Source organism: Ambystoma mexicanum, chromosome 1q (assembly GCF_040938575.1).
Source record: "Ambystoma mexicanum isolate Mex_15411 chromosome 1q, UKY_AmexF1_1, whole genome shotgun sequence".
Classification (NCBI taxonomy): domain Eukaryota; kingdom Metazoa; phylum Chordata; class Amphibia; order Caudata; family Ambystomatidae; genus Ambystoma; species Ambystoma mexicanum.
The window spans coordinates 1261091124-1261115762 of NC_090922.1; the positions used below are offsets into that span (position 1 = coordinate 1261091124).

At 44.4% G+C, this 24639-nt stretch overlaps 1 protein-coding gene across 2 annotated transcripts in view; it reads right to left on the minus strand.

The window, feature by feature from the left end:
• The window catches only part of FGGY (FGGY carbohydrate kinase domain containing), a 2730916-nt gene that overhangs the window by 2396133 nt on the left and 310144 nt on the right, over positions 1-24639 (minus strand). For both annotated transcript variants that reach the window (XM_069642074.1, XM_069642075.1), the window contains exon 3: positions 10456-10567. In XM_069642074.1, the coding sequence (XP_069498175.1) occupies positions 10456-10567 (112 nt within the window). The remainder of the gene's footprint in view (positions 1-10455; positions 10568-24639) is intronic.

Below are 24639 nucleotides of genomic sequence, written 5' to 3' on the forward strand. Positions count from 1 at the left end.
AGGATTGGAGCCTTAGTTCAGTTCTTATAAGCTCTAATGACAGCAAATTTGGGAGGCGTAGAATTTTCCTCCAAAAGTAGGACTCACACAAGTTCCAGGCTTCCCACCATAGGGCTAGCAGGGCCTCGGCTCCATAAATGATTACGGCCGCAACTTTTTGTTTATAGAAGGTTATTATGGGCGTCAAGGAAAACTTTCCATACCTTCGGTGTATAACTAGCCCTTGATTGGTCAGAGTTGTTAGTTTTTCCCGGATCAATGCGTAGTGCCCTTCTTCATTGCAGTTTTTATTTATTATTACCCCAAGGTATAAAGTTGTGTCCACCACCTCCAGTTTTTCCTTCTCCAACGACCAAGCAAAATGTTTCCGTGCCGTTTTTTCCCCACAACAGGACTTCATTATTAGGACCATTGACTTCTTGATGTTTATTTTCATGTCGTTTTCGACAAGGTACTTGTTGAAAGTCACTATTCGACACTGGAGTCCTATGGGCGTTTGGTCAACCAGTACGGCATCATCCGCATGCAGCATCCACGGCACTTCAGTCCCGTTTATCTTTGGAGGGAAGCCACGGACTTGATCTTGTGAGGTCTTCATATCTGCCATATATTTGACAAATAAAAAGGGGGATAAGGCGCATCCCTGTTTGATTCCATGGGAAGTTTCAATCTTTCTTGTCAGCCCTCCATTAGCTGTCGTTTGAATCTGTATAGTAGTGCCGGTGTACAAGGCTTGGATCGCTTCTAGAAGATCTGGCGGGCATCCCCAGTTCGTCATTTTGATCCACAGGCGCTCCAGATTTACCCCATTGAAAGCCTGTTCTAGGTCAATAAAAGCTCAATGGGTAGCTTTCTTTCCTTCCAAGGCTTTGGCTTTCAACAGGTTGATCAGGAAGAGGTTTAGACCAGTTCCTACTCTGCTGATGAAGGCCGTTTGTTGCTCATCCATGATGTTCGCCTGAATCGCCCATTTTTTTAGATCTCTTAGAAGGAGAGAAGCAAATAGTTTGCCAATAGAGTCCAACAGCGCTTTCGGCCTAAAATTTCTTGGGCTGCTTCGATCTCCTTTTTTATAAATTGGGACAATATATGCCTCTGTCCAAGAGGAGGGGATTTGCCTAGCTTGTTTTATTTGTTGGAACAGCGCATATATTAGCTCCTACCAATCTTCACAAATGTCCTTCAGTATCTTATTCGAGATGCCATCGGGGCCAGTTGCCCTAGAGGTGCTGCGTTTTTTAATTAAGATTACAATGTCATCTCTATCGAATTCAAGGGCCCAAGGAGTTTGTTCGTGGATCTTCTCTGTAGGCATTTTCTTGGTTTTCCCCTCATACAACTGGGTGTAGTGGTTAAGCCAATTCTCCTCCGAAACTTGATTGACACCTAATGCTGATTTATTGCGATCTCTGTTATTCAATAAGTCCCACAAGCTTTGTGTATTATTTGTTGAGACTGCAGCTAGCATTTTCTTCGCATCCCTTTGTGTTCTTAGGAATCGGGTAGAGCGTAGCCAGTTTTTATACGATTGCTGACACTTCCTCCGGAGATCATACTTCTCGACGCAGTTTGCCTTTTAAATCCTTGTCAGTTCCTCTCTGTACTGTTTTCTTCTGGCTACTAGAGCTTCGTCGTAAGCGTGTTTATTTTCGATTGTTTTCACTCTGTTCGGGTCAGATTTAACTTCAAATGCTTCAAGCAGCCATTTATATTCAACCACCTCTTTATCCTTCCCAATGGCTTTGTTATAGTCTTGTACCAGCTTTGGTATTGCTTGTTTTTTGAGCTTTAGACGATTTCGACCCCACAACACCTCAGTTTCCATCAGACGTTTTTTCCTTGGAATTGAACTTATTTTCCAGGCTAGTTCCATTTCGAACAGGCTATGGTCGCTATTTGTTTGCCTTTTTATTATGAAAGAATTTACCCATGTAAGCGTGTTTCCTCCTACGAAGCAGTAATCCAGACAGGCACCCGATTGGCCGCTATGCCATGTATTCGCTCCGTTGAGGTCACCTCTCGTCTGTCCATTTAGCAACCTCATGTCTCGGATACGCATTTCCACCATCCATTTTTTTTCTTTCCCAACTAGATGTTCTGTCTTTTTAATTTTACCCTTAATGTCAAGCAACTTGATTTTTAGGTCCCCACTGAGAAGGATCAACTGGTCTGTTTCCTTTGTCATTGATTTATCAATGGCATTCATGACGGCTTTTAGATATCCCGCCAGATTCGGCATATTTTCGCTCCAATATGTGTTAATCAGTAGCAGACTTGACGGGCCATCGGTCTTCTTCCATTTGAGTGCTATCTTTACTATTTGCACGTAGGGATTCGGGGTGGTGTGTTCTGGCAGGCTCGTGATTTTCTTCCGCTTTTCTTTTGGAAAGTAAACAATTTTTATATCGTCTGTTGATAGCATGCGCAGTGCAGAAATTTCATTGCAGAGAGTCATTACGTAGCTTCTATTGAACACCACCCTTTTAGGGCCTTTGGATGTTGTTTCTAATTTTAAGTAGTATCCTTTCGGGGGTCTTGTATTCTTTGGGCTTCGCCGAGGAGAGGCACACCTTGGCGTATCTTCGGAATGTACCCCTTCTTTTTTATTCCTTTTTGGAGTTGGATGGAACACTTCTTGCTACTTCCTTTCAGACTTATTTTTGATGTCATTCTCCTTCCTTTTTTGTTCCAGTGTTTTGAAATGAATGGCATCACTTTTGATCGTCACAGGGGCCTCTATTTGCGGAATCTGCCTTATTCCCAAGAATCTTGGTCATATTTGTCGGTTTCTCTCTTTTGGGCTTTGGCGTCTTAACACTTTTTGGTTGCATTCCTGGGTCAACAGTTTCCCAGTTATCTAGGGTTTGCCAGTCAGATAAACTGATGCTCTCCCATTGCTCCTTTTCAGTGTTTTTTTCCATCATTTCAATTAAATCACTTAGATCTGCGGTTTACTCCGTCTCGTCCCATTCTTCATCCTCTATTGCCCCCTGTTTTTTGGCTTCCATTTCCCTGTCGTCCATGAACGTCTCCGACACTGTCATAATCAGTTCTCTTCTAGGTTTCTTTGCGCACTGTGAACTTTCTCTTTTGGGTGGCGTTCTTAGATTCCTCAGGAAGGCTCTCGAGCCATTTACTTTCTGTGTTAGGGTTTCATTCTTTGATTTTTTTCCTTTTTCTTGCTTTTTCTTGGGTGCCCCCTTTCCATTCAGCAAGTCCTGGCTGTTTGAATTGCCGCCAGCAAAAATGGCGAAGTTTGATTGGTCCAGTTTCGATGCGGGAGCACTTCTTTTCTCAATTATATTTCGAGGGGAGATCAGAATTACCTATTCCAGGTGGTTATCTTTGTGTTTGGGGTGTCGTTTATCCCCTTGAATCAATTTCATTGGCCCAGTTCCTCCCTTTACATTCTCTCCCCTGGGGTCCAGGTTGTTTTTCTGTTTATAAACAGACCTCATCCATTTGCAGTCTTCAAGGACTGCCTCCATTAGTAATGATTTATCAGTAGCGTCTCTTCTCGCTAAGTCACTAAGGCGATTTTGCCACAGTTGCGATTGTTCCGCTTCCTTATTTATTCGGGTGTCCAAGCTCTGTAAGGAGGTTTCCATTTTCAGATTTGCCACTTTGATTTGTGTATTAGTGCTGGTATCTTCTTGGAGAGAGTCCTTTATCACCTCGTAGAGCTTTAGAAATGGAGCAAGCGAGATGTTCTATGACGCCATAATTACTTTTTGAATGTGGTCGATATCCATTTTTCTTTCAGTTTTCCAGACTTCATTGACTATTTGGGTCAATTGCTCTTTAATCAGCTCAGCTTGCGACAGGCTATTATCGTCGCAAGCTGATGTTTGGGTCATTTTCGTTGAGGATTTTTTTTCCCTTGGGGTATAATGGGAGTCATGACTGGGTCCTCATTGGAAGATGTCCCTTTCACATGGTCTTTGTCTAGGGCAGCCATTTTTTCATTTATGAAGGAGATGCTTTTCCTTTTCTCTCTTTCAATTTTCCCTGTTGCTCTAGCTAGTTCCTAGCGAGTTTGGGTATACGTTATTTCGTAAACCTTCTGACAATCTCGTTCTCTCAACGGGCCTCCGTACTTGATCGTGACTCCAACCAAAATTGGGTATTTCCGTTGTTAATTCCTGGATGGGGCAGAAGCTATGACTTCCCTCCCCGCCTAGATTTTCATTAGTCTTAGGCATTACATCGTGCTGTTTGCTTACTTGATAGCTTCTACCTCTGTTTCCTTGATTTTGGTGGTCTTCTTTGAATGGCAGAAAAATGTAGAACCCTGTTGGATCAGTTCCTGTTGGGGTTATTTGGTGCACCATTTTCCCCTTGGTGGTCTTAAGGCCCTGGAGGGCTTTGTCCAGGTTGCCAAGCTCGGTGGGGTCCCAAGGGTCAGCATTTTCCCATAAGGCCTCTGCAGATGCAGAAGCACATGGGATATGATTGGATGGTATCTTTGTTCTATCGGAATCCGGACTGAGTGTCGCAAATTCCGCCCCTGTCTTACTTCCATTCATATTGCTCAAAGGACATTCATTCTGTGCCTGAACAGGCAAAGGCGACCCTTCCCGGGTCGGGGGAGTCAAATCAACAACAGTTACAGATTTCACATTCTGACCTGTCGCTTGAGCCCCAAAACTCTTGGTGGGGGATAGGGGGTCTTGGTGGGGGATTGGGGGTCTCCCCAGAGGGAGAGGGGGGGGGAATCATTTGGGCGACCAGCCTCGGTTGTTCTGGATTTTTCCAAAAGGTCTGAGTTCAGATTCTCTTTATCCGGTCTTGACCTGTTTGACAGGTTCTCGGGGGTCTCACAGATAAGACCCAAGCAGGTATCATGCTCAGTAGGGAGAATAATACAATACGTCTGGCCTTTTTCCCCCACATGACTTGCCTGAAGCTCTCCGATGCTCCCCATGAGCGGGCATGCTTCAGCCGCTTGGATAATGTCAGGGTCTGAGGCCGGTAGACTAGTACTCTCCACTGACATTGGAGTAAGGCAGTCATTATGGAGATGAGCGAGTTGAGCTGCAGAGGCTGAGTTGCCCTCCACTTCCAGAGGCACCAATGAGGTCTTTTCAGTTGACAGATCGGCCCCCACTGAGAGGCGCTTTCTCTTCTTTGTACTATAGGGTAAACGTGTCTGTTTAAGAATAGGCAGATCCTTTTGCATCGTTCTTGGAGAAAGAGCAGAGTTGCCCTCACCTTCCGGGAGTGAAGTGAAACGTCTTACCTGAAGACAAGTTATTAGAGTCACGATTGAGGCCTCCACGGGCACAGACTTCATTTTGTCATGCAGCTCCTCTATCAGCTTCCCTCCTGGTAGTGACCAGCTGTCTTAGGATGTGAGGTTAGGTGGCTGGCAAAGCCACAGCAAGCAGACAAACAGCACAACAGCAGGTACTCCTGACAACGCCCTTTGCACGCACAGGCTTTTATGATGTGTCAAATGCGGGCCATGAGGTCTCCCGAATATATGAACTGTTGATGTCTAAGGTGGGGAAGGAGGTGTTCCAGACGAGGCAAGATTGGGAGGAGGAAGCTGGGGAATCAATGGAAGAGGGGCTGTGGGTAAGAAAGTACCAAGGACCGTGAGACTGCAACAGATTCAATTATATGTTACCCACAGAGCATACATGACTCCTAAGAAGATAGCCAAGTTTAAAAATGCGGGTATACAAACATGTCCAAAATGTGGGGAGGTGCATGCAGGGATGATACATATGTTCTGGGCATGCCCTGAAATAAGGAGATTCTGAGGGGAGGTAGCCCACCTCATGGCGGAGAAAGAAAAAAGTCTGGATGTGGACTCCCTGTGGTCATGTATGTTAGGGGGGGTTCCCCAGGCTGCGCAAACTGAAACACATAAGTAAACTCGAAGACATGGATTACATACTAGCTAAGCGCAGAATAGCTATGAGCTAGAAAGCAGGTAGAAGACCGAGAGTGGAGGGCTGGTGGCATGATCTTCAGAAATGGGTGGAGGCTGAAACTGTGGTGTGGAATGAAGCAGTAAACAGAGGTGGGGAGGAAGAAGCGGACACGTTGATAGCCTGGAGGCAAATAGTAGCTACACTAACTGGGCCTGACCAGACAAGCCCAGAGGAAGATAGCTCTTCAGGGGGAGAAGAGGGAGAGGCACCCCAGAAGAAGGTGTGGAAGGTGGTACCATGCAGTAGGCTCGTGAAGGGGTGGGGGAGTGTTTGAGGGGGCAGAGAAAACAACATGAAACTGTACATGAAGATTTTAATGCATACCTATTGTTACATTGTAAGGTTTTCAAGTTGGAATTAAGAAAATCTCTCCCTGCCTCTCTTCCTCTGTGCTCTCACTGCTGTCTCTCCTGCTGCACAAATGTTCACTCTTTCCTGGAGTCCCTCTGTCTCACTTCATCTTTGTCTCTCTCAAACATTTGCATTTTACTCCATCATTTAACAAACTGGGAGAGAGTGGGAGATAATGAAATGACTGAGGCAGAATCTGTGCAGCACCAGAAAAACCCTTCTCCCTGTTTAAAATATCATAAATGAGCCATCACACACATCCTCCCCTGAAATATACTTAATAGGTCCAACTAAAGCTATCTTTGGAGCATTTTGGGATTCAAAATAACTATTCCAGAACAGTTACAGTATTGTGGTAGGGCTTACATGCTACGCTTGCACAGTGGCGCATGTTCCACTGACTCCTTGTGTCATTGATTGGCGTACATGCCCAACAACATCTACACAAAAGCATTCTATTTCTGCACACTGCCAAAAATAATTAGAAAGGAACATTGCTCAGGACTATTTATTTTCAGACTTCGATGAGCACCCATAGTTTCAGATTGATTAGGCAGGGAACTTGCCTCATAGCTGTAGGGCTAGATAGGTGTTTTCTTTTTATTGGAATAAAAAACCCTTAACATGGAACAAAGTAGTCAGAGTCCTTCTTCTGGTTCACCACAGCAGATACTACCTTGAACAAGGGGTGAAAGGCATGGTAGAAAATAATAAGATAATCAATAGGGAGTTTTTAGATTTTCATAGGGATGCCTTTTAGAAATGTCTAAATTAATTACATGTTCACCAAGTGTTTGTGCTCGAGGGGATCATTTCATACCATCAGAAAGTGTGAGATCTAAGATTATAAACATAGAACATGAATGGCGCCAAGGGATGTCTAAAACAAACAATAGAATAAGACTGGACTATTGGTGGGCAAACATGGATAAGAGTGATTAGGGAAGTGTCCATCCTGTGTTGCTGGTGAGAAATAATTTGTTAACAGGTATAGTCCCATGACTGTAATGTCTGTGCTGAACATGCCATGTGAGAGAGTGACATTTGTTGTGGTAGGGTCCATTAAGAAAGTAGGATCACATTACTACGGCACAATGTTGATAGACCTGTTTTTTTTGGTGGGTAGAGGAGGTACATTGGGCACATTAAATTGGCACAAGAGATGTCCATAACATATTTAGAGAATGTATTTAATAAGGAGAGGTTTCCTACAGTATTGCTAATAGATTAATGGGGGTCAACTGATATCCAAAGACATGGAAACATTCCTTGGAAAAGAATGGTATTGAACATCGCACCAGCTCAGTATATCATCCTAAGATAAACGGTGTGGTCAAAAGACTTAACAGGGTGATAAAAGAGAGTATTGAATGGGCAATAGTGATGGACGGCGACTGCCTTAAAACTGTCAGAGATATCATCATCAACCTAAATGTACACTGCATTCCACTTTGAAATATTGGGAGCCCGGAAGCCGAATACCGGAGATTGCCCATCCTGTTAAGGGAGGGGTGGCTGCAACTAAGTCAAGTTAGAAGAGGTGAGGCACAGAATCACAGATAAGGAAGAGAAAAGTAAAGTTTGGTGTGTCAAGCATAAAGCTGTTAAGTTGTCAGTACAAAATAGGGCATTGGGTACATGTCAAACTGCCATTTACAGTGCAGAAACAAGGTCAGAGCTAGTCTATACCAATAAAACCAACTTTGCATAATGCTGTGAGGATCACTGATTTAAGGGCATGAAATAGCAATAGAGTGAGTGTAAAGTGAGATGCCCGATGGTGCACAGTGCTGGAAAATATAGAAAGGAAGTCCTAGAAGAAGGAAAAACCATTTGATAAGACAAATACTAATGGCCAGGGAGTAAGAAGTGGACAAGGAGAAATTATGTCAAAAGCTCAACCTCAAAGGAGTTGTCACATTTGGAGATCCTTGAAAGGTTTTGTAGAACAAGAGTTTGTGAGCTCCCACTCACTTGTGCAAACCAAAGCAGAACCTAGGCATTTAGGTTGTCAATGTTAATATATTTGCTGTGTTTACCCTGTGATCCATTTCATCCAGAACCCAATTTACACATCACCCGTTGTTCCCTATTTGTAGTTTAATATGCTAAGGTTGTAATATTCATTATACAATGTGTGTTCTTGAAGGAATGAAATGTGTGGTATTTCATGTATCATGAGGGTTCTAGTGTGGGAGATCAGGAAAGAGAGAGAAAGCCAGTTGAAGAAGGAAGGCCTTGGGGCATTGCAGTATACCTTAATAAAGGCTGTTCCTCCTCTACAAAGGTCATGCATAATTTGTTACACACCACACTATGCTGGCTAGTGCAGGGGTCTGCAACCTTTGGAGATGGGAAGCCAATGGCGTGTCCCAGTGAAGCATCTAAAGAACCCCATTGTGAAAGAGGGGTTATGACACAGGGCTTCTTCAGTTTGAAGTTTCCACGATCACATCCCATGAGAAGGTGAGGTTGGAATTATCTCTCAAGGTCAAGGCAAAGATAAAGACAGAGGAAAAGGCAAATACCACTCCAAAGATGAGTGTGGCACTTTAAGCTACCCTGAAACTGTAAGCCATCTGAAGGGCCATGTCCTGGGACAGTGAGTTCGGGATATAGCTTAGGCAACAGATATTGGACTTAAAACACCAGGTCGTTTTAGAGTAATGGCTGCACTGAACATCCTTAATACCTCCTTACTCTCACAGCTACTTTTCAATCTCCCTTTTGTGTTGTAGGGTTTCCTCCACACACTTTGCCATCATAGTGGAAAATAAATGTTCACAAAAGTTAAAAAGTTAAATAATAATTCAAACCAGAATATGGGAATTTAATAGATGCTCACACTTAATTTACAAGACATTGCTAGGATCCTATTAGTGACGTGGAACATTGTATCCAAATTAAAACATGGCAAATATGTAATTCCTTTATAGACTTTCAAACCAAATCCATGTGAAGATAGGTATTAGTTATTTTTCTTTATCTCGTTGCCTCAAGTTTTTATCTGGAAGTACGTCCTATAATCAAGACTAAATATTGCAATTGGCACTCAAGTTGTGTTTTTTCCATTTTCTGGTGATTTGTTTTATGATTTTAAAACTATATATTATTAGAAGTACAGATGTTTTGTGCCACCACACACTTTCAAGGTTGTACATTCTGAAACCTAAACCTACCTAGATATTAAAATTAATTCATAGAAGGGAAATCATACTGCAAAACACATAATTTGGTCTAGCAAACAAAGTCACAAACTTGGGACATGGTGCAGGTATCTGCAATCTGCAGCTCTCTATTTGTTTTGGACTATAGCACCAATGATCCCTCCCCATTGGTTATGTTCGTGAGAATTAATGGTTGTGGCAGTCCAAGACATCTGGAGAGGCAAAAATTGCAGACCCCTGTCCTAGTGCAACAAGCTTACCAATTCCAGGTGCCCCATGCGATCAAGGTCTACTGTCACAGCAGTTTCTCTAAAGGTTGGAATGAACATACCATGGCATGACCATCTTAAAAATGATAAAGATTTGCTGCATGCTTCTAGAGTGGCAAGTGATACAGCACCATAATAGAATATATCAATGCCACACCATGCACGCCAAAATGGAATAGTTGCTGCGTTAAATTAAGCCATTTAAAATTATTTCACATCCTTACATAATTTCCTACATTTAATCCTTATTACAGCCATTTTTTCCTCAAATGTTCAACTAAAATACAAGTCTCAAAAGTTGTGTTGTAAACTGAAATAAATGGTTCAATTTTAATACCTTTTTTATTATTAGATTAAATACTTTTTTGACCGCATAAAGGTGAAAATCAGTATGCTATATGTGACGATTGTTTTGTGTAGCATTATAACCCATTTATAGGTGTGGCATGTTACTTTTCTTAGGCAATGTGCATATGGTTTTTGAATATTTCGATTGTTTAAAACCTTTCAACAAAGAAACTTTTCAAAGAGCTTAGTCCATTATTAAATTATTACATGGTTTGCTCATCAGCTTTATCAAGGGGGCTAGCGGAAAGATGGCATTCTTACAAGGTAAAAGAAGAGGCCTTCCAAATCTTGTCTTTTATAATTCGATATAAGCATTCAAAGTCATAAGACCAAACAATTACCCATTCCATATCTGAAACGGGTACGAGGGCTCAACAGTACCTTCATGGTTGACGGCCAAAGGTTCAAACTGTTCATTTAGCACAACCAGGGAGCATGTTGCATCAAACCCGAGTCCTCTAATCTGTCTTGCATTTACTCCATGCACCACTTTCTGTAAAAGAAAGAAACACCAAAGGATCAATTATTAAATAATCTCATTCAAGATTATATTCATTCAGGGTTCGAAATTGAGGGGAACTGGTTAGCTTGACACCAACACCTAGCAGGAGCGACTTTTTGCTCCTCGTGCCAACTGATGCCAAACAAACACACCTATTTGAATTAAACTCTTATGTTTGGCACAATTTATAAATAATCATTAGGACACATCAATACAATATTTGAAGCATAAGGATTCATGAACAATGTACAAAATGATACGTTTGTAATGTTCTGCGTTGGGAACCGAGTGCGTTCATTGCAGCTATGGGCTACACATGGTTATGGCACTGACACATAGTTGAACCTTGCAGATACATATTTGCACAAGGCACCATTCACGGGACCCAGAAGACTGCAGGACCCTCGCGGGATTTGCGAGATCACCGGACAGCAAAACCGGAGATAGGCCGTCGGGAGCCGCCTTGATAAGTCGGCGAGGTGTCCACGTAGTACATAGGGGCGAGACAAGTGGTTAACGGGGAGCTAGCGACCAAGCAGCATCAACAAACACAAAGGAACGTAAGTGTGGTCCATATAACAGGCAATGTGTTGTGTGGGCGGGTTTCATGTATGCGGGAGGAGGGAGGTGTAACTTGTGATTAATGTTGGTGCTGGAGTTGCTTTGACACATGCATGGTGGTAGGGACCTGAGCGGAGGTAGAAGTCTCTTTTCTGTGTTTGTTCGAGGACCATGCCGAAGGGCTATGGTGATGAGCAAGGATTGTGGACTGTGAAAATATGTATATATATCATATCCCTATGTGTTGGGCATTTTAGTTTCAGCCATCAGGCGACGCGTCGGTTGCAGTAAAACACGAGAAATAAAGAGAATACTCCACCTCAGAGAGGTGGAAAGGCAGCTGTGGGGTTATTTTGGGTTTGGGTGTATTGAAGGAGAGTGGGGAAAATGGGTATTCATCTTGTGCGCTCAATTGTCTCTTCATTTGTTTGAACTTTAGCTTGGTGACGTCACCCATAGGTTGGTGCATAGGACGGTGTGTTATAAAGGAGAGAAGTTGTTGTTGTGAAATTAGATTAGGAGAACAGGTGAACAAGCGGCGGTGCATGGAAGGCGCCTGCGCATGGTTGAGGTAGTGTGCTGGATAGCGGGGCTGAATACGAAGCCCACCATGTAAGGTGCAGGGCCGCGCAGGCTCGAAGTGAAACATATTGATAAACAGTGTACTATAACGTTTTCCCTTCCTTGACAGCGGACATCCAAAGCCTCGACTAGAGGTCAGGTAAAAAGGTTGCAATGCATTTGTACGGTTGGATGGGGACCATGTACAGCGGGACGGTAACCCACAGCATACAATGGTCTAAAAGCACAGAAGGGAAAATAGCGAGGCCATAACCGCCTAACAGCAGTTTCTTCAAAGATGTGCTGCAATTACTTTTGACCCATTTAACGAGTACACATAAGGTGAAGAAATAAGCTAAATGCATGGAAATATTTGTACTGTGGCGTATGTTCCAGGAGGACAGGCCATGGAAGATGAGTTTGAGAGAGATGAAGGAGGAGGGATCAGATCCTTCTGCTCCTCCCTCCCGCACCATCAAGTGTAGTATCTGATGACGCGGCAGAGGAACAAGGCCTATCCCAATTAAGGGAACTAAAAGCAGCAGAGGGATACTCAAACCCCACATATAAACAACCCCCATATGCCCAAACAGAACAACCGCAGGGAGTGGGATAGGGCAACCGATGGTCCCAATCCCAACAAGGAGGGCTGCGGCACGTGAAAAACAAGTTTGCAGGTATAGGACCAGAAGAGTGGATAGCTGCACAGATACTATTAAAATTAAAAGGGGCCACAACGGGGGAAGCAGAGGGTGCAATGAAGGCAATAGAAAGTTTGGAATTGGGGCACTGGTGCCAGGGAAGGGCAGACAGGCTAGGGGAGGAGAAAAATGAACAATTTCAAGAGGGTGATGAAGCAAGATTAGAAAGGGAAGATAAAGTGCAGAAGCAAGAATTGGCAAATCAGCTGGAGCGGCGCGAGCAGAATCGGAGAGAGCATGTGGTGCTATTAGAAAAGGAATGAAAGGACATAGTAGAGAGAGAGGTGAAGGAAGAGAGACAACAGGAGGAGATGAAATAGAGAAGATGTTGGAGGAGGAAAAGGAAATGGAGATGGCATTGTGGAGGAAGAAAATATTATTGCAGGAATCACTTAAGTACGAGGAGAAGTGACTGAAGCAGTTGAGAATGGAAAGGTGGGCAAGGGAACAATGTAGGAAGGATGAGGAAGCATGGGTGTTAGGAAAGGTAAGTGACTAAATTAAAGTAGAACTAGCAAGAAAAGGAAGAGATGATAAGTAAAAGGATGAGGAAAACATAGGTGAGTACAAAGGAGGGCCAGGTGGGCACGGCGCGGCACAACTGAGAGTGCAAAGGAGGAAGATGTATGTAAATTAACAGACAACAATCTTAATGTACCGCACAACCCTAGCCTAGTATCACGGTAATGGAACTTCTCCACTAGTTTCTATAGCAACATGGATGATGAATCTGCTAACGACGATGACCATAGTGATGAGGAGAGGGAAAGGCCTAACAAACTCTACCTCAGGAGAACTAATGGAGGGATCTCTTGGGAGTCCAGGGCACATGAACAGAGGGATAGAACACACAACAAACCAGCACAAGACACAGCAAAGAGGGTCAGTGGGGCCCTGGTACCGTACAACAACAGATTCAGGGACCTCCCAATGATGCAGAAGTGATGGGGCCATGATATGCAGTCAAGGGGACATTCATGTTCCAGGGGGCGATTGTCAAGGGTGCACAACACTCCACAACAGGCACACACAGTAGAATCCATAGACATAGGTGCAGTAATTGAAGATGAGAGGGGACTCATTCAGGTAAGGCAGTATAGACGAACACCAGAGGAAAGGGCCGCATATTCACTGATGCCATTATTACAGAGGGTACGGACAAGACCACAGTACATACACTGGAAGCACACGGATAAGGAAAACATCAAGTGCAGATTACCCTCATCAAGGGGCGTGGCGCGGAAATGGATTTATGAAATCGAGAAGTTAATGGCGGGACACAGGCTGGCAGTGGGTGTTGTTAAAGGGCTGTTGGTTTCCATACTGGGTGACGCAGCAAATGACCTCTGGAAGAGGGCGGGGTTACTAGGGTTGACTATTCAGAACACAGCACACGACATAGCACCTGCAAATGCAATTCCCTGATATGTCAGACATAGGGGCCATTATGTCACGCAAGATGGGTGATGTTGAGGATCCTGTTAATGAGATTCAGGAGATTCAACAGCTGTGGAGCCTCGAAACTCGAGTGCCGTGGGACAAAACGATAGTAATATGTTATCACATCCTGGTGCAAGGGATACCAGAGCCAGTACAGAAAAATTTGAAAAACATTAGTAGGGATGGAAACGAAGGCATGGCCAGAGATACAACTTATCATTGCAGGTTATGGCAACAAAAGATGAAACAAAAGGCAGAAGAGAGGAATGCAGATGAAGCTAGTGCAGAAAAAATTGTCCAAGTACGCACAATAAGGAGCACTAATAACGAGCCATGGCCCACAAACACAGACAGCGATCTCTCAACCACTACTTCAGCTGCAACAGGCATACAACACCCTACCTTCATACGCATCATCCATGGGAGGAGGGTACATGGGGTGAGGGGGCTACCCACAGAGATTCAGAGGAAGAGGGGGCATCCAGCGAGGACGGGTGTTTGGGCCAATATTGCTCCAACATACAGGCGGGTTTCAGGGCTATACACAGCAAATGTCACAGGAACCAGGTGGAGGAGAGGGAGGATTCCCATGGCAGGCAGGGGAGTCACCATATTGCTGGGCCTGTGGACGACTAGGGCATATTTCCCCAGGAGAACAAGGTTGCCAGGGAGGGCAGAATGACTGTAAGGTTCAAGACAACCAACAACATGGACAGGTGCAGCACACACAGCAGCAGATGGAACTATACCCACAGGCACAACCACAACCCCAACCCCAACAAGTGCCCCCAACCACAGCCCAGACGATGGTGCCTCAGGTGGCAACACCACAGCCCCATTATCTACTGGCAGCCCACCAGTTAGGCCAATTACACACACCCTCCCCAGAGCCCATGGATACGACAACAACGGTACCAATACACAAAATGGGAGGAGTGACCATAGTAGGAAACAACCCCTACATGGGGAAGGGATTATCCCTATTTCCCCAAAAGGACAGCTCACAGATGAACTTGCTGTGGCCCATCCTGTCGATCACATCCAATCCTGCGGAGGAACCTCGCATAAGGGTGACGATAGGTGACAAAACTTTTTCCTTTCTTGTTGACACCGGGGCGACTAGGTCATGTATCAGGGAAGGGACTTTTACGTTGTCAGACAATGTCATGAACACTCAAGGAATCTCTGGGGCTCGAGAGGTGGTTCCATTTACTGATAACATATCCTTATCTATAGGAGAGCACGACTTATCTCTACCCTTACTTTACTCCAAACAAGCGCCTGTAAATATACTGGGTCGCGACATAATGAGCAGACTCAACATGACCATCTCATTTACAGACAAGGGCATAATCTGTTCCACACCAGAGATACACATGCTCACGGTAAAATAACTTGTTCAAGCATATTGCGGGAAAACAGTACAGAGGGGGGAGCCAACAGACCCCGAATTGTTCCAGTACAGGACGGACATGGCCCTTGCATGGTTGCCAGGTATCGCAGGGCATGTATGGAGGAGACCAGGTGAGTACTTATTCAGACCAGAGACACCATCAGATGATGAAGAAGGAACAGTTGTAGCTGTAGACATTGAAGGTGTTGTGGCAATAAAGGACTGGATCGCAGTGCATGCAATAGATGATCAAGGGAGAACATGGAGGACAATAATTGCAGCAGCAGAAGGGTGAACGCTGACACATGTGACAGATGAGGAGCTGTTTTTAGAAGACAGGGGGGAGTCAGAAATGATGTTGGAGATGAGTGTGCGTTTCTGGCTACGTATCACATACAAGGAAGTTGCCCAGAAAATGGCAATGGCATTGCAAGTATCTCCCCCATTCCAAGAGAAGGACCTGGCTAAGGTATCCAATGACTTATGGACCACATGTCCCTACGATGTGGGGTGCATAAAACGCATAGGGAGAGTGAAAATAAAGCTGAAACATGGTGCAATACTACCTAGGGTAAAGCAATGCCATTTTAAGCACTTTTGGGGCCCTGGGCATGGACTTCTTTGGGGCCCTCCTCCACAAACCAAAGGAATTAAGTGATCAAGAATACCTGAGTCGCCCCACCCCGCCGCTATCACAACCCATAGGTTAATATGCTGCCTCACAGCATTAAAAATAAGGATATTTACTCCCTTTAAGTCCCCTTACCCTCTTCATTCTTGCTCTAATCAGACTGATAATGTTGGCCTTCAAATGCCTCCTGTTTATGAGTGTATGAAGCGGTTACTTCTGTTCTAGCACAGATACAGGAGACTTTATATCAATAGAATCCAGGAAGGTAAGCAGCCTGTAGTATTAATGCTGGACTGTATGTAAAAGGCACATGGAATCCAGAATAGACCGGGATCTTACATTTGCTGCCTCACAGAATGCAAACGTGCTCAAGCATGGATAGAGCAGACCAATTGGTAGGAAGGAGAAAGCTACACGTACCATAGCTTGGATAGTGGATGCAGATTAGAAGCTACCAGGAAGGTGACTGTATCGAGACAGACTGAGATTATAAGTGGGACATAGTTTTCAAATAATCTTACCATTAGAGATCAAAAGAACACGTTCCTGTGGTGTGCAATATATCAATGCTCACTATTATAGTGGAAGCAACACTATAGCCAGTGAAAGCATAAGTGACGCTGCTTTGAAGATCATACCCTGAGAAGGAAATCCCTTCTGTCTACGACCCCTTCCACTCCAATGGCCTACATAAGAAGAAAGATCAAGTAATTGGCTAAACGATGCCACCAGCATGCAGGGAGGCAAACTTCACAGAAGACAGTACACTAATGTACGAGATATAAAATGATTGATAGGATCACTGCATTGTCTGCTGGCAAAGCCAGGATACAAGCATGAATGCTTTGATTCGAAATTCTGATACTTATTCATCTCTTGGACTAACAGTTTATGCTCAACGTTGGAGGCAATTGCCTAGGTTTCACAACACCCCATCTGAGCACACCAATTACTAGACCTTCACCATAAGGATGACAGGTTCGTTTTTATGGCAACCCCTATCTGGTGCAGGTATATTGCTGATTATAGCACCTGTGGTGCTGTAAGACCAAGTACATATGCAGGCAGGTTTATAAACTTCAGACATAGGAAAGGCTAAGCCAGCCTTACAGGATACTGCTACTCTAATCTTGCATAGGAACACATATCACTGCAATGAGTGCTTAACACACTGAGCTAACTTCTGAACCATTGTGGCACTCAATTTACCAGTATGCATTTCAAATGTGGCTATTGCACATGATCAACATAATTCCCACAGAAAGGAAATAATGCTACAGGAGTTGTGCCTTAAGGAACACACAAACTATATAAACCACAGTGAACACAGAAAGCATTACATGTTGAATTAATTGAGGTAAAATGTACTTTCCAAAACAGACAGGCAATAGGTTTAAAGCCTCAGCACCATGCAATACAATATCCTTGTATGTGCTATTTAAGTCTGGTGAACAAAGGAATCTTACTTCTTTAAATCAGGGAGCCTTGTAGGGCCACTTCCAAGGTGGGGGCCCTGGGCAAGTGCCCCTTTTGCCCTACCATAAAAACGTCCCTGGGGTAAAGCAATATCCCCTGACGAAAGAGGCATATGAGGGCATTTACGAGATAACCAACACCCTCATTGAAAGAGGCATTTTGGTACCATCAGAGTCTCCATGCAACACTGAGGTGTACCCCTTGAGCAAGACGGACGGGGCTCATGGCATTTTATCCAGGATTTACGCCCTCTTGTAGAAGCAGAATACCCAGTAGCAGCAAACCCTGCAACAATCTTGTGCAGAATACCAGCCTAATCCACATACTTCACTGTTGTCGATCTCAAAAAATGCTTTTTTCTCAATACCATTGCATCCAGACTCAAGATTTGATCAGCTTTATGTATCGTAACTAGAAATGGAAACACACTAGATTACCACAAGGTGAGTCACCATCCATCTTTAATAGAGTGATACAAATGGATTTATGGAATGTCCAAACAGACAGTGTTGCAGTATGTAGATGACATACTCATCTGTAGAGAAACAGAGAGGGAGTGCAGGAAGGACTCAGTAAACATGCTCATAGTGTTAGCAGACAAAGGGTACAAAGTAGAAAAGGCTAAACTCCAATACTGCCAAACGGAAGTACTATACATTGGACAGATAATAATAAAATGTGGGAGGCACATAGCCCTGAAAAGAACACACACAATACAAAACACTCCTCAACCTAAAACGGTAAGGGAGTTGCAGCTGTTCCTCAGATTATGTAATTACTGCTGAGCATGGGTTTTCAACTTAAGCTCGTACACATGCCCACTCCTAATGCCCCTAAGGAAGCACAAAGGGAAGCAAAACCACTGGGTTGGACCAGAGAAATGACAGATGCATTCAGTGAATTGAAGGAAGCAATAAGCACAGCACCAGTGTTAGCGACCCCAGATTACAAAAAGGACTTCTTTCTGTTTGCACATGCCAACGGCATGGTTATGAAAGCAGTACTGACTCAGAAGACAAGTATGGGTCACTAGCCATTACATACTACAGTGGGCAATTAGACCCAGTCATGAAAGGACACTTCCTGTGCAAACAACACTTAGCTGCTGCTGCATTCGCAGTAGAAAAGGCTTCATCAATAACTATGGGTTGCACAACAACACTTTACATGGAACATGTCCGCTTTGTGCTACTGCATAAGCCAACGAGCAAACTGACAACACAAAGAGCCACAGGGTATGACATTATATTATCCAGAAATACAGGAATTGAAGGGAGTCAGATGTAAAAATGTTGATCCAGCACAATTCATAGCAGATGTTCAGCAACTAGGAGAATGGGCCCATGATTGCACAAAAAACATTGAATTCTTTACTGAAACACACATGGTAGAGGAAGATGCACTAGAGGGGGCAGAGGTACTGTATATTGACGGGTCCTTCTTAACCATCAATTAAACTGGTAGGATTAGGAGAACAGGAGCAGCTGTGGTAAAGCTAAAGGAAGATTGGACATGTGAAGTAGAATACAGTGTTCGTTTACCCCTGCACTATTCAGCACAAGCTGCAGACCTGGTGGCACTAATTATGGCACTACAAAATAGTGTAGGGAAAAGAGTGACAGTTTATTCAGACAGTGCTTATGTCACCTCTACAGTACATTCAGGGTTGGTAAGATGGCTCAGAAGGGGATTCAGGAGGGCAGACGGGACCCCAGTGCAGCATGCCCTGCTGCTGGGTGAATTAATACATTTCATAACATACCTAGAGGAAATAGCAATAGTTAAGTGCCAAGCACACACAAATGGAGAAGACCCAATATCAAGGGGAAATGAGGCAGCAGACTACCAGGCAAAACATGCATCGTATTTTTGAGAAATGTGGGACTTGAAGAAGGGGTAAAAGCAAAGGGGAGGGGTGAGACAGGTGTTGAAGGATGGATACAGTCACTTACCAGAAACACAGATAATGGAACTGCAGGCAGATGCACCAAGAGATGAGAAGGATCTATGGGTAGAGAGAGGGTGTTCAGTGTCCCCTACCGATGCCCTATGGTTACAAAATAACACAGGAAAGTGGTCATCCCACTGGCACTACTAAAACAGCATTAATGTAAATGCATTATCCCACGCACACAGGGAAAGAGTTCATTGCAGTGCGCATTGGAGAATCATGCTACTGTCCCGATCTGACCTCCCATGTAGCTAACTTTATTAGTAATTGCTTGACGTGCAAACAATTCATGGCTGAGTGTATTGACAGAAACCATACCTGGACCCCAGGGCCCGTCCCTGTCCCTCCAGTTCCACTACATGGACATGATCCAGGTATGTCAAGGGTACTGCTTCAAGATCGTGGTGGTTTGTCCCTTCTCGAGGTGGATAGAGGCTGCGCCATGTTCCCATGCTGATGCCCTCTGAGCAGCAACATTTCTAGTAAGGGAAGTATTCCCTAGATGGGGCGTTTGTGAGGTCCTGCGGTCTGACAATGGGCCTCACTTTGCTAATGAACTGTTCCAGCATATCACTACCCTGCTAGGAATAAAACGCAAATTCGCCTGTGCGTACAACCCACAAGCAAACATGGATTTTTGAATGCCTCAATTGTCGCCTGAAGGAGTGTATTGCAAAAACTCAGCAGAACACAAAGAAGAACTGGCTTCATTTCTTGCCCTCGGCTTTATTTGAACTATGTAACAAGCCAGGGTGCAACCATCATTTAATGCACCATGTGGTGGTGACAGTACACAGAATACACCTCCCATTAGCTCCACCCACAAGAGCTTAGAAGGATTGTGAGAATACAGCAGAAGTACTAAGACAGGAAATGTACGATTACGTAACTTCACTTGTATGTAGCATTTCTTCCATCCTTCACCAGATACAACAGACAAAGGGGAGGCCAGAAGACGATGTGCAAGAGGACACCAGCAGCACAGACACACAGAAAGAAGCACCTATTCAAGTGGAAAAGAACGTGCTGCGACAAACATTTGTCAGGCGCTGGAACGCGCCTCGGTTCACCGTCCCCCACATCATGGCAGACAGGACTGTAAAGCTGCGAGGCAAGACAGTTTGGAACCATCCACATGATGTAAAACTCTATAAATAACCTGCCTCACCCCAACGCACAGCTGCAGAAGTTGACAGGACCAATGTTACAGTAACCAACGACCAACAAGTCAACACAAATACACCAAACTCTGATGACCCAAAGGCCATTGGGCATGCTATGCTCAGATGTTCCCAAGTAACTGACCCTCCCACAGGGATACTGGTGCAGATTGACCAGTGACGAACACTGCCGCCATCTCCAGGACATCCAGTAGCTGAAGTAAAAATATTCCTCACCCATATCCCCCTATTGCCATCTACAACGCAGAATGTATCAAAGAACTGCATGGGAGCAACTTTTCACTCCACACACACAGTACGTACTGCTGACTATGAGTAACACTCTCTTAACAACTCTCTTTCCTTCGCACATGCAGGGGTCTGTGACTGTTGATGTAAAGTGCTAGGAAGTATAGGTGTTGGAGAATTCCTTGATGTTGCCTCTTATTGACCACTCCAATTTGTCCATGCTATACAAAGACCCAGACATTTTAGAGCCCGACCACCCGGAATTTACTATCTGGCATTTATAGAGTACTTAGCCCAAACATACCCACAGCTTGAGCAGACAGAGTGCATATCCTGTCCTGCCCACACTCCAACATCCCTCTATACAGAAGATTTGGGAACAAATATTTGCCTGGGCACTTAGTGATTATTCAGTACGCGGAGCTTGATAATACTTACAAATACTAAAACAATAATGCATTTTATCGCAATTTTCAGGCAGCCAACTTTATCATCTCATCGGCTGCACATCGACAGCATAAGTAACAATAATGGAAGTAATAACAATAGTAATTTTTATTGTGTGGTTACTGCTATCTACTGGGCTCTTAGCTACTGCCCTCCAGGAGCTTTTCTTTGCTTTACATGCCTCTGCTGTATCCCACACTAACACTTCTTCGACCCAAGCTGCACGGACTACTGTGTCAGGTGGTACAGGCGATGCTGCTGAAAAGGTAAAGATAGGTAAGCGCAGTGATTCAACAGACATGAAGGGGGTAGAAACATATCTTGCAGACACTGCACACATAACCAACAACATTTGGTACAAACACATGTCCAAAATTGGGAGGGATACAACTGAGGAGAGCTGTTATGTCTGCTCACTGATCCCCTATGCCAAGAGCTCCTCTAGGACCTTCGTAGCAACAGGTATACCAGCAGCAACAGCACAATGCCTCATGTATCTAGCCATGTTTCAAACAAAGGGACGATTCCAATGGAAGAAAGCAACCCTCAGATGGATGTCCAAGGCGACCTTTCCATACGAAGACAGTTATATTAAAACATTACCTATGATGAACAATTACTGGCAACTCGCTGAGAGTCTGCAGTACATTACAGAAGGACCAGAGAAGGGAGAAACAAAAATGATAACCTTGAACTACCTACCATGTAAATGAAGAGCAAGAGAGATAGGAGGAGAACCAGGGTGCTGGGAATGAGCACAGATACTGATTTGTGGACAAGTGTACACAACTGATGGCTGGATGGAGAATAGTAGGGAGCAAAGCAGTAACATTAGCCAAGGCAGCAGCGAATAAAGTACAAGAAGAAAATGACAATTGCCTCAAGGAATGGTAGAAAAGCACAAGATTAGTGACATGGGTAGACAACGAGGCTGGAACCGTACCAATAATCCCACTAACTACACCGACTCTCTGCTTTCAAAACAATGGAAGATGGGGAAAATATCGGATGCAAGAGAATAGAAATAATAGCAGAAATGGGAATAGGGACAATTGTTCTAATGGACCACTATTGGGCTTGAGGAGCGAAGGCATACGACAAGCTTCCACCAAATTGGGGTTGGATATGCTCTCTGGCACATGTGAACATGCTCTCTCTAGTGGTGCCATGGAAGGACCTTCAACTAGATGAATTCACTAAAATGCAACACAACAAAACTAAAAAGAGGTCACTAACCCCCATATCCACACAACCAGAGGACGCTAGCAAACACCAGATGCCCAGCATTTTGAAAAAAGAGGGACATTACCTGTGGGGATACTCAGAAGCAGCACTAGATGAAGTACCAGCCTGCAACCGACTATTCAGCAGAACACAAATGTTCTTTGCATCAATGTTTCCTTGAGTACAGGTGTTTGCCAATGGGTTATGGCTGCAAATCACCCGCTGGGAACTTATGGTCTCCATCAACTCCATAGTGAATGGGTCCAATACAATAAAAGAAGAGCTCAGAGCAATAAGGTTGGTGGCACTATAGAACAGGTACGTCGTAGACCTCCCCACATCAATGGAAGGAGGCATTTGCGCACAAATAGAAAGTCCCTGTTGCACCTTTAACCCTGCCATATCCGTGCCAACAATTAAGAAACCGGAAAACTATCAGATGCAGTTGCTCAGTTTGCCCACATGCATGCAAAGAAAGAGGCAGAAGCAAGGGGGACAGGAAGGAAAAAAAGCTAGTTTGCCTATCTCTGGTCATGGATGCCCTCCTGGCTGGCAAATAGCCTAAAGGTACTGGCTGGAGGACTGATACTGGTCATGGCATCACTGCATGGGATAAAGATGTGGATTGGAAGATGTCAGAAGACAGAAGAAGAAATAGGGATACAACTTCTTCTGGAGCTAGTAAAGGGAGTGCAAATGGGTGACATCATCAAGGAACGAGAGAGGCTGAGGAAACAGATAGCAGCATCGGGCATATTCCTGCCTGGAATGAAGGTGGAAAACCTGCGCAACCCGAAAAAGTACATAGGGAAGTGGGTATAGTGTAACCCCGAAGGAGGCTGCATCTACATGTACTGGTAATTCGAAGATCATGTCAATTACTATGGACACTTAACCGGAATAAGGAAAGCATGGTGGTAGATAGAGGATGGAAGAGATAATGGTGGTGTGGACCACAGGAGGGACTGAAGAGGGAGAATCGGTCCAGAAGACCCTCTAACAGAAAGAAGCATCTGAGACAATATGGCCATCGTTCATATGAGCTTACACCCATTCCCACTGCTCCCACGATGGATAGTTATCATGAGAGATACCCTCCCAGCAGACCCTACAATCCTGCAGCAGTGTGGACTTTACCCAGAGTGAACTAAGAGACACAAGACAGAGCTGGAGACAGCTACATGGATAGACTCAACTAAATGCCAGACACCAAGCCACTCATCATTAGAGACACCACAATGACTGAGCTATGTCAGTCATGAAGCACACGTGCTATCCACACACTTTAGACACACGCTCACACACTCATTTACACGAAGAACGCAGCTATACAGCTCTATTAGTTAAAGGACAGTGACATATACATACTGTTTGCACGTTTATTATATTGTCATTAACCCTGCTACAGCACTGCAGTAAGACAAGTTCATGTACATGCTTGCAAATGCTTATATGCAAATAACCATGATGGTGTGGAAGGAGCACTTACGAGACCTGACAGCCATAACTTACTAACCAACAGGCTATAAGAAGACGTGCCCAGTAAAAGCCAGGCCATGGCTTAAGAAATTTAGTAGGCCACGATCAACGTAGAAAGGGACCCCAAGCCTCACAGAATGCTGTGCAAGCAGAACCGTTGTGGCAGGAGCGAAGCCGCCACCAAGGTCGCAATGTTGCAATTGACATTCTTCACTCTGAACCAAAGTAACACCGGCTGCAGGACAAAATACAGAATAAGTCAAAGATCCTGGGCTCAAAAACGTGGTCTTCAAGCACGTGATCTGGCCAGCTGAAGAGCTGCCAAGATTTGTGTCTGAGAAGAGCAATCTGTCCTGCCATCCAGACAATAGCGGCAACAAAGTTGTGACATCCATGCTACTGTTCTGCGTTGGGAACCGGAGCGCGCTCATTGCAGCTATGGGCTACACACGGTTATGACACTGACACATAGTTGAAGCTTGCAGATACATACTTGCACAAGGCACCATTCACAGGTGCTCCGCGGGCTAGGGAACAGAGTTTGTCCCAGACTTGGGGGCTTTTGGCTCATCCAATTATAACCAAAGACTCTAGGGGTGGACAGTGGAGGTCGTTGGCTAATTATGGGGGTCATCGATCAATCACAGGACTTGCTCACTGTAACAAATTCCAAGTAACAACTTTTTGGGAATGGCCAAGCATTCCGCTTGAAATTACCTCATCCAATAACAACGTACCTCTATAGGCTCCTATGTGGGACATACTACTCAACAGCCTATTCTGAGTGAAG